This window comes from Ambystoma mexicanum, chromosome 8 (assembly GCF_040938575.1).
Source record: "Ambystoma mexicanum isolate Mex_15411 chromosome 8, UKY_AmexF1_1, whole genome shotgun sequence".
Taxonomy (NCBI): domain Eukaryota; kingdom Metazoa; phylum Chordata; class Amphibia; order Caudata; family Ambystomatidae; genus Ambystoma; species Ambystoma mexicanum.
In genome coordinates, this window is record NC_090929.1 from 1,687,136,257 (window position 1) to 1,687,150,218 (window position 13,962).

Genomic DNA, 13,962 nt, shown 5'->3' on the forward strand with positions numbered 1-13,962 from the left:
TTGTGCATGGGTGGATCCTTTGTAGGCCTCTGATTTGCAGTGGTTCCAACTGGGCCCTTATTGCTGTCTCCTCCCTGCTCCTGCTGGTGTAATGGTGTTGGGGAGGGTGTGTTGTGCATGGGTGGGTCCTTTGTAGGCCCCTGATTTGCACTGGTTTCACCTGGGCCCTTATTGCTGTCTCCTCCCTGCTCCTGCTGGTGTAATGGTGTTGGGGAGGGTGTGTTGTGCATGGGTGGCTCCTTTGTAGGCCTCTGAATTGCATTGGTTTCATCTGGGCCCTTATTGCTGTCTCCTTCTTGCTCCTGCTGGTGTAATGGTGTTGGGGAGGGTGTGTTGTGCATGGGTGGGTCCTTTGTAGGCCTCTGATTTGCATTGGTTTCACCTGGGCCCTTATTGCTGTCTCCTCCCTGCTCCTGCTGGTGTAATGGTGTTGGGGAGGGTGTGTTGTGCATGGGTGGGTCCTTTGTAGGCCTCTGATTTGCATTCGTTCCACCTGGGCCCTTATTACTGTCTCCTCCCTGCTCCTGCTGGTGTAATGGTGTTGGGGAGGGTGTGTTGTGCATGGGTGGGTCCTTTGTAGGCCTCTGATTTGCATTGGTTTCAGTTGGGTCCTTATTGCTGTCTCCTCCCTGCTGGTGTAATGGTGTTGGGGAGGGTGTGTTGTGCATGGGTGGGTTCTTTGTGGGCCTCTGATTTGCATTGGTGTCAGCTGGGCCCTTATTGCTGTGGCCTGTGTTCTGTTACCTCCAGCTTTTTGCTGGAGGTATTTTCGGCGGATTATCTGACGCTTTTCTGGCACTAATTGCGCCTACACCGGACTCGTGATTGCTGATGTTTTAGCGCGAATAGTTACTGGCGCTTTTACAGCCGACGCTTGTACAGCCAGCAGTACTTGCGCCGGCTGTAATGGCGCCAGCGGTATTTGGACTTGTGATCCGATGGACCCTTAAATCCGGCGGTAATAGCAATACCGCCGGATTTAAGGGTTACTGCCAAAGTCGTGATGAGGCCCTGTGTTGTGTATAACTAGGTCGCATATCGATGAGACAAAGTGTTTATTGCCCCACTGGATTCATGCAAGGGTACAATTGTTTCTGCACTGTATAAAATGTAAGGTAGATTGTGGGCCTCATTAGGTGTGAGGCGGTAAGGGGTTAACGGCGCCGGTAAAGGATGTCGGCGCTGTTAACCCCATAATGCCTCATTACGAGGTCCCCTCGTGGGACCCGCTCAGGACATCTGGTCAGACCAGACGTCCTTTGCGGGTCCCGCGAGGGGATCAGCATGCTAACAACGGGCCCGTCATTAACGGGCCTGTTGTTAGCATGCTCCCCATTCCCATTGAGCCCTGTAAGGGCTCAATGGGAATGGGGATGGTCCGGGTCCGTGTTCCCTGAATGGGAAAATACTGGGCCGTCCAAGGTCGGATTGGCCCGGTATTTTCCCATTCAGGGATCACAGACCTGGACCCCAGTTTTGAAGCAGCCATGCCCTTTTGCCTCCAAACTTCTAATGATGCCATGTACCTTCAGCTCAGCTCCAAATGAGTTCTTCTTGTTATTCCTGTAAAGTAATCCTGGGTCCCCACCAACAATCTTCAGTGATACCTCAGGTCAGAATCAGAGTGTTTGGCAACAGACGGGAAGGATGACAACATATACTTCTAAGTCCCACCCATCTTCCTGTCTGCTGTATATCAAAGTGTCTCCCTAATTAACTGAGCCCTATGCGGCGCTCGGTCCCAACATGGGCCTCCTTTGAAGTAGGGGGTTGCAGGCAGACCTTTGTCACCTACAATTCACCTACTTCCCTGCTTTGAAAGGAGTGGTTCCAGACAGGACATTCACTGCCCTTCCATACCAAGGAGGGGTGTTAGTAACAAGTTGACACATTGCATTACAAGGAGGTGTTGGTCTCTTGTCTCCATTGTCACTTCCTGCACCTAGGCCTTCCCTGAGGCCTGCTAATTAACATTCTTCAGTATTCACCACCACCAGCAAGGTGTAACAATACAGATGCAAATCCATGGGGCCTTCAAATGCTAATCAGGCTGCCCACCGCAAGTGCTTTTGATGTACCCACAGCTGTCAGGTGTCAGCTACACATGACAGGGGAGGGCGGCGCTGGTAAGCTGTGTCCTCCTGGAGTACATGACTATTTTTCTGCTGTGCGGTGAGCATGGAAAATATGTGCAGGAATGGCCCCACATTTTTTCCAGAGGTTGATCTTCCATCATTCATTCTTTTTAAATAAACAAAAATCAAAAAGCCCAGATGAGTGCACTCCCCCTGTGCAGATGGTTGAATTCCTCACAGTTTTTCCTCTGGAATTTGTTTCCTACTACTTTTGGAGACTATCGGGCTCATCATAAGTTCCCCGGTCTGGAATAAATGCCTAAAAAAATGCCTGTAAAAATGCCCCTAATTCCATCACCAGCATTCTTTCCAGTCCGAAGAAACACAAGGTTGCAGGTGGGGGCCGTGATCTACCGGCAGGCCTGACCTGCCAGGAGTTTAAGCCCCTACTGGCAAATAAATACTGGATTCACTGGCACCGGTACTACTGGTGCCAGTAATTCTGTCAATCCCATGGAGTCCTTTGAGACTCAATGGGATGGGAACTTACTGGCATCTCTGCCGCCCGTAATATCCTGGTAATACCGGGCTAACGGGCGGGGGAAACAGTAAGGCAGTTTTGCTGGTATCCTGCCAGAATTACGGTGGGATACCGGCAAAACAGTAATGAAGGCCATATATATTCTAATTTCGGACTAGCTATTCTGTAAAATGTGATGTTCTGTGTTTTTACCCACACTTGCAATATCGGCTTAGCTTGCCAGTCTCATGAGATCATTCTTTTGGTAAAAGAGCACTCTATAAGTGATCTATAACACAGCAAAGTTGTAACTCTCAGTTTAAATCGAATGTCAGAATCACAGGAATTAGAGTCTTTCCTAGATTCCTTATGCTGTAGATTACTGGCTGTTACAATGGGATGATAAATCTGGACTTTGTTGTTTACAAAGGAGTAGGGGTTGGCGAAATTATGGTGGGAATTCTTTTTTCAGCTAGTTTTGCACCTTTTTCCGCCACATCTTTTGGCGGTTTTCTTTTAGTGCAGATGTTTTGTTTATGCCTGAAATTTCATTTTTGTGGTCCTAAACATATATAAAATGAAACTTCGAAATTTAAGCTGGAAAAATACCCCAAAAAACGATATTTTGGAAAACAAAATTTTGGGTGGAAATAAATCTGCAAGAGAAATTGGGGGATCAGGCAAATTCTGGTCAGTTTTCACTGTGGTAAGGGTCGACTGTGTTATGGATGGTCTGCAAGACTTCCACTGGCATCCACTGCCCCACATGAGTGTCCCTTGTGGTGACAGGTGCGGATGATGAGGACGAGGTGGTGGCCGTCAGCCTACTCATCCCTTCAAAAGGTACGAACTTTCAAACTGCTGCCTTGTGATTGGACCTGAGGTGGCGCTGCATGAAGGTGGTCCCGTAGGAGTACAGACCTGGTTTTCCACGACTGAGTGCACTCAGTGCATCGAACCTTGTCTGTCCGAGCCTTTGGTACACCTCAAACAGTGGTAAAATCTGCCTCACCCAGGATTCACCACGGGAGCTGGAGAGAGGGACTTCCAGTACCACATCCTCATCTTTGACTTGATTCACTTCTGCATCACCATGCTTGTTTTCCTCTCCACGTCCTCCAGATGGTGGTGTTGGTGGTGGTGGGGTAGCTAAAGTGGCCATAGTAGAAGCCATTGTGGTCTCCAACAACCAAAGAAAAACCAGCAGGTGCTCTCTCCTAGACAGCCAGATTCACAATGAGGATCAGTAATGGGTGAGTCCCTTTAGAGGGGCTGTCTGCGGACGGTGCGTCTGTTTGCGGCCACATATAGGGCTTAAAAAGTAATACAAAGTTGCCAGATCAACTAAGATAGGGTCTAGGAGTTCTGCAAGGGTAATGTTTCAGCTTGAAACACCCTAGATAGGCCCAAAATGCTGTTTTAAACTGTCCGGGGGTACGGACACTGTCAGCGGATACTTCAGATGCGCAGCACGGGTACGGTCACATAATGATGTCCCCGGGGAAACGACGCCTGTTCTGCGGACACCTATTGGTCAAAGACAGTGTGCGCATGCGTGGCAGTGTCTGCAGGACAGGCGTGGAGTCCCCGAACTAATTAAAAGTGCAACACGTGTGAGTGGGTATGTCCGGACACGTGCAGTGTCGGGGGCACAGTGAAATCAGGTGCGCATGCGTACCAGTGTCTGCAGGACAGGGGCACAGTTCCAAAACTAATTAAAAGTGCAACACAACACAGTGGACATATTCAAACAGGCCGGGGGCACCTCCATTTCTGTCACGGACATGCCAGAAAGTCGCACAGTCCGCAGAGCCCAAATTGGGCTTTAAAAAAAAAGAAAACACAGCAGCAGTACACAGACACACATGTTTATTGAAAACAAAAACATACATTTACTTAGGAAAGAGATGGGGAATCGGCATGGGAAACATATATGGGAGAATTGGGGTTTTCTATGCACTGTTCATGAGGGGAGCAAGGGATTGAGGTTTCATTGTAGCGTCTTTCATTTAGGGAATTTGATGGGAATTATTGGTTGGGACAGGGAGAATGTGCACAGGTCCAAGTCGGGCAGTGATATCGTACATTTTCCTTCACATGATTTTTCACAAACATCATCAACAGAATACATTATTATTTAGTTCATCAATTTTTGCTGATTAATTCATCAGTTAATTCTGTGCATTTGGAGTTAGGGGCTGTCTGTGCCCATCTTCAGGTTCACTCAAATGTAATTCAGGCCTGGTTTCCTCATTCCCACTATGTACTGTTAAAAAGAAAACCATGTTTTAGTGATATCTCAACAATTCACATCATTTTCTTTGCTTTAATAAATGTATTCTGTACCATTACAGTTGTTTTCTTCATCCATTTCGTCATGGGGGAAATGTTCCTCCAACCATTCCAGTGTGCTTGCCATTTCTGTTCAAAGAAAACAATACTGCTATTTGTTACAAGTCATGTACACATAATACATTGTAATGTTATAGAAATAATTACAGTGTACTTACTATTATCTAAGGGTTTCTTCTGGAGTAACTGTCAGGTGCTTGTCAGTGTGTAAGCAAGGTTCCACTGAGGTGATACTGTTAGGTGCACAGTTAAGCTTTGTGCTTGGTGCATTCCATTATGTTGTGCACCCTATGAAAACATACTTCTGGTTTCTCAAGTACAGAATTCCTATAACTATGAATTTTTGGATGTGGTGCATATATCTCTTATTGTTTCATGTACATGTCTTTGCCCGTTGCAGGATACAACAATGTAAGGTAACCCCTGTGCTTTTGGCAGTGTGAATGCTGTCCCAAGTCCGGAGACATTCGCACAGTCTGCAGACTCTGTGGCTTGCCATGTTGGGACTGAGGGATAAGTATGATGTAAGGGACATGTAGAAAATTAAGGGTATCCTGGTAAAAACCCAGACATTCAGTGAAAAAACTTTGTTAAAGGGATGTTATCGTTCAGTTACACTAATACAAATCTATCAAATTCAGTGGAAAAACTTTTTAAAGGGACATTATGGTTACAAGTCAAATCGAAAAAACCCAGAAATTCGCCAGTTATGGTAAAGTAAGCAACCGTAACTCGCACCACTACCGTGCACTGCTAAGACTAACACCCAGGACATCAAAGATGACATCACAATTTTCAAGTCCTTTCAAGTGGTTCTGTTTATAATTTTGGTAACAAGGTGTTAGGGTTGATCAGGAGCTTTATGAGAAACTACTTAATGTGTGAACTAATGTACTTATGCAAACAAAACATTATATTAAAGTGTTGTTAATACAGGAAGCTGATCATTCATACACATAAGAAATGGCTGCGGCATACACCGGAGGAGTAGAATATTTGTTATTCTGGTAATTTTGCTTTGTAAAATAATGAAAGATATTCTTGGAGAGTTTTCAGTAATGTCAGGCATGGAATACATAGGTTATAAGTCAAGACGTACTAGATTTGTGTGTTAGTACAAACAATACATATAAAGACTCACAATACATACAAATTAGCAGCACATACCAGCAAACAATAATATAGAAGACAGAAACAACATCAGTACAAAATGTCAATGACATTACAGTTCATCATCAAGTACTCAAATGAATTGTGTGTGTACGGCCTGCTTATTGGCCCGTATCTGTGCACCATGAACTGCCACCAAACCCTAAGGAAAGTAATTCTACAATATACAAGGTTAACATTTTCTACATACATAGGCACTTTTCCATTTAAAAATTCTTACTGTCAGTGAAGAAAACCGGTCGGCTTTCATATGTCATTGAACAAAACTAAGTGGCCCAGATGTATGATGTCATCAGTGATGTCATTAATGAAAATTGTGATGTCATCTTTGATGGCCTGGATTTTAATCTTAGCAGTGCATGGTGGTGGAGCGAGTTATGGTTGCTTACCTTACCATAACTGGCAAATTTCCTAGGGTTTTTCAATTCTACTTCTAACCATAACATCCCTTTAACAAAGTTTTTTCACTGAAGTTGATATGTTTTTATTAGTGCAACTTAACCATAATGTCCCTTTAACAAAGTTTTTTTTCACAGAATATAATTAGAATGGTAATGGTTTTGGTCTTGAATAGGAATACAACTAATGTTATAAAATTGTTACTTTACTCAGAGCAAACGTGTGATTGTGCTTTATGGGTTCTTGTAAATCCCAGTCCTGACTTTCTTAACTGTGTTCATGTTTCAGCACCTACAACATCTCCAGTCACACCATCGACTACAGTCACACCATCAACTCCAGTCACAGCATCGACTCCAGCCACACCATCGACTCCAGTCACAGCATCGACTCCAGTCACTAAGCCCACTCCAGTGACTGGTAACTATCATACTCCTTGCATTTAAAGAGTAACAACACAATGTTCTGTCTTTTCCCTTAATGCTTCTCCAGTTCCTTTTTTATTGCTGATGTCGCAGCAGTGACCTGCCATCGCCTGGCCCCTTGATGAACGCCTTGTTATCATGTATGTGCCCAGGAAGAGAGAATGTGCCCACAGGTAATGCAATGAGTCAAATTCCCAAAGGCTGTTCTGATGCAAATGAAGAGCGTGCCCCAGTGAAAACCACTCCCAGCACGTCCCTGGGTTCCAGGAGCCTAGGACTGACACTAATGCATGCATGCGGGTGACACAGGAATGTTTAGTGCTGGCCTGAGACCCTGGGAAATGCGCAGGTCACACTCATGAATGATATGATAAGATATACACACGTGTTTCAGAGCGCGACGAGGCAAGGGAGGGGAACAGGGGAGAACACATCAACGATCTTAGTGACGTGTGCATTTCTCAGAATCAGGTGTGCAAGAGCATGTCTATCCCTTTACATACAAGGTGTCAGGGTGGGACTGGGAGCGCTAAGCTGTCGCTGTCAGGTTCACTTCTTTCCTTGACGATAATAGTTCTATACACCATCAACGATGTCAATACAGATGTGTCATGAGAAGGGCTGCACCAGACTCCATGTAACATGTTTCCCAAAGAGAGTTATCTTGCATGGGTCACAGTGGGAGCTGCAATCAGATTATTGTTTGCACTTACTATGTTAAAATAGCAGTGCCATGTCCTGCACACAGGTCTTATTACTATGTGCTGTGTGTGTGATACAGATGTGGCCATGTGCCAGCCATGATCCCAGGGGCTGCTCAGGTCAAGGCCACATCAGGACCCCTATTAACCGGTGACCTGCTTCAGAGTTGAATGTGCATCTGGAAAGGGCACTGCAAGACCTGAAAGTGCCAGTCCCTGCACTGATGGGCGGGGGTGGGGGGCAGGCGGGAGGGCACTGAAATCTTTCAATTAATGCATCCCTGTGATGTTGTTTTATTTATTAGGTATAGCGCTTGTTGCCTCGGAAGAGGCATCTTGGCACTAGGAAAAGGTTTCTAATATCAAACAGTAAAAGGAGTAAAAAAACAATAGAAGACAACAATTGCCCAAAGGGACCATGGCAGCAGAGCAGGGGAGAGGGGACCCATTGTGTGCAACGGCAGCTCTTCGAACGTTTAAGATCTCCTTCAGAAGAAAACCCCATGATGGGGCAGGACGATGGAAGCCCTCTAGGAAGGAAAGGAACTCCCCCACCCCCCATTTAAGGGGTGGTCACTTCACCCACTCTCTGTTGCAAAGGAACGCAGAATTAAAGTGAGCCAAGGTTCAGTTGTTGAAAAGATAGCCCTGGACGACAAGACGTCCTCAGTCCCGTCAAGGCTTCCATTCATTCATGGTGTGTGTGGAGCACGCAGGGGGTATAAAAGCTGTGACTGACCCCAACGGCATCATCAACAACCAAGGCATGCTACCACGCGGACCACAGGGGTCCCTCTGCCCTGGGTTGACTGCACCCCTCATCTCCAGCATTGTCAGAGAAGTTCCAAAACTGTCTCTTGCACGGCTGCTCCAGCCCCTGACATGCCACCAAGTCAGTTTGTCACACCCTCTGCATGCTCCATTCTCTGGTCTCCATTTGCTACATAGTCTGCGAGTGCTGTAAAAGTGGCCCTTGGGCTCTGTCTAATCTGTGCGATGTGCCTTGTGATGTGCCGACACACAAGAAGCCCACTGCTGCTTCACTAGAGTCTGCATCAGATAGCCTGTTCTGTTTGTCACTTCCCTGTTCTTTACGCATCATTCTTCAATGCTGCCACTGTCATCCATATCACTATACCACTATAACTACAAGCACCAGACTTGCCTCAGCAGTAGCTGTTTCTTACTGTGGCATGGCATTTTTTACTTGGCTACATACAAAGCAAGCATGATACGTGATAGTGGCATTTTGGTGCAACCAGATAGCTATTTCTTAATGCGCTGCAAGTCTAGCTGTTTCTTACATGGCATGTAATTTGTAGAGGGCATCGATGATTAAGCAAGCATGGTAAGTGATATTCGTAGTAGCCATTCTATATAATTCTTACTTTGGCATGGCATTTATGTACTTGCCATCTATGATAAAGCAAGCATGATAAGTGTTATGACATGGCTAGACTGACATTTTGTTGCAGCCAGTCCTTTAGCATGAAATTCCATAAGGGGCATCTATGACAAAGAAAGTATGATATATGTTATTTCATGGTTAGACTGCATTTTGGTGCAGCCAGTCTAGCTATGTCTTACTTCAGTGTGGCATTTTTTACTGGGCACCGGTGATAAAGCAAGAATGATATGTGTTATTGCATGGCTAGACTGGCATTTTGGTGCAGACAGTCTAGCAATTTCTTTGGCATGCCATTTTTTATTGGGCATCTTTGAATAAGCAAGTATGGTAAGTGTTGTTATGTGGCTAGCCTGGAATGTTTGTGGGGCAAGTCTATCTATGATTTTTTACAATGGCAATGCATTTTTATTGTGCATCTATGATTAAGCAAGCTGATAAGTGTTATTATGTGGCTGGATTGGCATTCTCATGCACTGAGTCTTTCTATTTCTTACTGTGGAATGGCATGACATTTTTATGGGGCATCTATGTCCAGTTTGACTTAAGGACAGCTGTGGTGCGCACTCAGCTGGATATCCCTACCCAATCATCAAGGGGTTTTCCCACGAGCTCAGAGCTCTCAAACATTAGGTCTCACTGGTAATGAGAAAATACGCCAGTTCAACTGGAACGCACTTTAATGGCTTTTGGGAGAAGGACTAGAGATGCACTAAGATGCACTTAGATGGTTCTTTCCGTTGGGGACGGCAACAATACCATTGGTTTCAGGCCATAAGTGGTATGGTCTATTTAATGTATTTCTTATTGCACACAAAGAATTCCATCAGCCAGGTCTGCCCCAAAGGTAGTATAATAACCCCACCAGAAGATGCACTCGAACAACCAGTCTATCGTCTTGAGAAACCCAGGAAAACGACAACAACAAAAAAGAAAACGAAAATATCTGTCCGAATCTAAGGCATGTATGAATCGCACCATGCCTGTGGACAGAAGCCGCAGGCACGGCTCAACATCCATGCACTCTAGAATACAGATATGGCTATGCTCATCTGGTCTAGCAGCTCGCATAGCCATCCACACTGAAACCGCTGATGTGCCTCAACACCTCTGCCAGTAGCATACAGCAACAACCCACATGAAAAGTCCGTCAAGCTGGGCACACGTGTCTCTTGCACTAGGACTCTATCTTAAACTGTCAACAGCACCCGCCCACGTGCCTGAGTGCTGGGTTGCTTACTGGGGCCCAGCCAGCCCTCCTAAATACGCACCTGGCGGTCCCTGAGGGCGTTCCAACCACAATGTGCATTGATGGCATACAAATGCGGAAATGGTGCTTTATAAATGATGACTACAATACAATGCAATTAGGCAAGCATGATAAATCATAATGTGGCGTGGTATTTCTAATGGCAAAACCAACAGGAGTATGTTCTTACATGGATGGTCTGGCATATATTTGTGAAGCCAGCACAGAAATGTATGGGCACAGCCAGGGTGAACATGTTTGTATACTGGCAAATATTGTGGGCAAAGTCATCATCATAAACATGTGTTGGCAAATGCTCCTGTGCACTGTTGGTGACTTGCATCTATTTGAATATTTCGGGACTTACCTTACAAAACCCAATTGCAAGCTGTCTGGCTTTTTACCCAGTTTTTCACAGAATGAGGGCTGTAAAAAGCACCATGTTCAGCCTTTCTTCAAAATCATTTAGATCGGGAGAAACCCCCCACCAAACTCTGCTTGCTTAGAACAGACTCCCTCACTGAACTTGTGCATATTTTTGGAAAATATTTATGCCCCTCTAATTAAAACAATTCAACAGCGGCCATCGGAGAAGGTATCACCTCCAGCTGAATGTGATGACACTGGAAGTCTGGAACCCATTGCACGAGGCCCTGCAGCCCCTGACTCTAGTTGGATGAGTGAGTTTCATAGCTTTGGCCAGAAGCATCACAGGATCCTGATTACAAGGAACCTGAACAGGAGTCCTTCTGCACGGACCCTTAGAAGAGCAAGACCATCAGTCTCCTGACAGACCCTGAACTTCAGCACAGGGGACTGGGAGAAATAGGGAAATGGTGCTTTATAAATGATGACTACAATACTGGGAGAAATCGAAGCAGAGAGATGAAGCATGCAATAGTTGTTCCCAGTGCTCCAGATGAGATTATGAAGTGGGATTATTTTACTCCCTATGTTTTAAAGTTGGGAGTACAATGATTTTTTTAGGGATTAAAAATGTAAATCCTATTCCCAATGGGTATATTTTATAAGTGAGTAAAAATATGTTTTAACTGGAAAATAAAAAATGTTTTTGTAATAATTATTCCTTTGCACATAGTTATTCATGCAGATTAAAAGATACATGTTTACTTCTTCCGATCAGGCAGTGATAATGGCAGTTTCTTCCTGTGGTACGATGTGCACTACTGGCCTAAAAGTATCCATGGAGCTGTGAGGGTGTATGCAGGGGCGCAAGGTGCTGCGTGTCAGGTTCCCATTTTCTGCTTGGAGTATTTTTACTCCATATTTTGGGGGCGCGGGGTATTTGCATATTTGTACACCCTTTATCTGTAGGGCTGGTTGTTAATTCTCTGATGACTCTGACAGCATAGCCACCTGCATGGTACCTCTTCAGCATGCAGGCCAACTCATGCTGGTCTGCTAGCTTGCGTTGCAGCACAGGCTTGAGCCGCCGTGGAGCGGAGAGTTGCCTGGCATCTCCATGCTGTGCCATCCCTCATGTGGTGACAGAACACCGCCCTGGTATCTCATACAACCATCTGTGAACCTGCAATGGACCATAACCATAAGGGTTGGTGGAGTCAAACATCTACATCTAAAGTCTCATGACAGGTGGCAATTAGAGAAGCTGCTTCATAAAAGAAATCTAAATCAGTTGGTAGCAGCAGTACACGCCTCACTTCTTCACGTACACTATGATGGTACCGCATGGGAAGTTGGAGCGCTAGTTTCTTTCACACAGAAAGCTCCTAGACAACATAGACCACAGCGGTGGAAACTCTCCTCAGTCTCGCGGCAGCAAAGCCAAATAAACTAGAGCAAGTACTTTTGCAGTCTCTCGAGGTGTGGATAGGTGTGCCCACAGTCACCCAGGGCCGGTGCGGGGCGTGGACAGCATGTGAAGTTGCTCAGGGCCCCAGGAAGGTGGAGAGTTGTGAACAGGACAAAACACACTGGACAATTTAAGAGAAGTACAGAGGGAGAGAAGGACATTGTAAACTTGTTTTAAACAGAAACTTTTAGTCCAAGGATTGAATTGATGATTGAGAAATAAATTGGGCATCATTCCAAGTTTGGTGGTTTTTTGGTGGTAAATCCACTGAAACACCACAAAATATGTCACTGTTACCATCACTTGGTCCCGTGGGTTTATCACAGGATTACAAGTGGGGGTAGGGCACTCTGTGTCCCTGTTTAGGGGGTCCATAGGAGTCCATGGGGATTTTGGGTGAAATTACCACTGGCAGAATTAGCAAGTGCTAATTCCACTGGTTTTTGGAGGAAACGTGGAGGAGATTAATCCTCCACTTTTCCTCCAAATAGTGGAAAACATGGAGAATGTACCTCGAGCAACAACCTGCAGGTAACTCTGTGTCTTATGTCTCTTCTCTACACTCTTCCCTTCCGTATATACTTTGCTGCCTGTACCTGATTCTGTCTCTCCTCTTTGTTCTTTTACTCCCACTCATAAAAATCCTCAGCCTTGGCTTACTTCTGAAATGATCTCCTTCTGCTCCCCGTCTGGGCAAAGCTGTGCGGCACTGGAAAAAATCTAGATCACCACCTGATCTTGCTGCTCTTGCATCTTTGCACCCTTCTTTTGACTCTGCCTTACTTGCGGCAAACAAATCGTACTTTTCAAATCATGCAGTTTTTCTTTCTCGCCACCCTCGTCATCTTGTCCAACTTTTCCACAACATCCTGTCTCCTAAATCTCCTGACCCGTCCCTTCTTTCATCTCCTTCTGCCTCTGACTTTGCTGGTTACTTCGCATCTAAAGTTGACAACCTTTGTTCTGCTTTTGCTTCATCTCGCACTCCTCCTCCTTCCTCTTCTTCTAGTTTACGTTCCTACTCTTTATCCTCATTCTCTTATCGATTCTGATACTTCTGCGCTTCCTTCCCGTGCTCATCCAACGGCGTCTCCGTCTGATTCTCTTCCCTCTTCTCTTATTCCTTCTGTCTATGCCCATCTCCTTCCTTATCTTTCTTCCCTCATTATTTCTTCTCGTTTGACCTCATGTTTCCCTGCTACCTTTAAGCAGGATCTTATTCTCCCAATCATGACCCTTCCACTCCTGGACATTTTTACCACGTTTCACTCCTTCCTTTTCTCTCTAAAATTCCTGAGTGGGCTGCATTTGCCCAGGGTGCCAGTTTCCCAATTCTAAATTCTCTTCTACCACCTCTCCAATCTGGATTCCGTCCTTCTCATTCTACGGAGACTGTTCTTTCATCATTTTAAACTCTCCTCTGTACTTATCACTTACCCTTCTTGCTCTATCTGCGACATTCGATACTGTTGATCACACTCTTCTTATTTCGTCCCTTTCTTCTTTGGGTATTACTGGGTCTGTCTTTGAATAGTTACACTCCTATCTTTCTCGGTTCTCCTATTCTGTAACTTGGACTGGACACACCTCTTTCTCACTTCCTCTTCTCTATGGTGTCCCTCAAGGTTCTGTACTTGGTCCTCTCTTTTTCTCTCTCTACACTGCCCCACTCTCTACTCTTATTTCTTCATTTCATCATTCCTTTCATCTGTATGCAGATGATGCACAAATCATTCTCTTTTTATTCCTTTGACTCCATTCTTCCCTCCACTGAATCAACTTGCCTTTCTGCGGTCCAAAACTGGATGTCTTCACATTTTCTACACCTCAAT

General features: G+C 45.2%; 1 protein-coding gene across 1 annotated transcript in view; it reads left to right on the top strand.

Moving 5' to 3' along the window:
• Window positions 1-3,844: 3,844 nt before the first annotated feature.
• Window positions 3,845-13,962, top strand: part of LOC138473454 (deleted in malignant brain tumors 1 protein-like) — an 82,068-nt gene continuing 71,950 nt past the window's right edge. Inside the window, exons 1-2 of the mRNA XM_069612105.1 lie at window positions 3,845-3,848; window positions 6,805-6,936. Of these exons, the coding sequence (XP_069468206.1) occupies window positions 3,845-3,848; window positions 6,805-6,936 (136 nt within the window). The remainder of the gene's footprint in view (window positions 3,849-6,804; window positions 6,937-13,962) is intronic.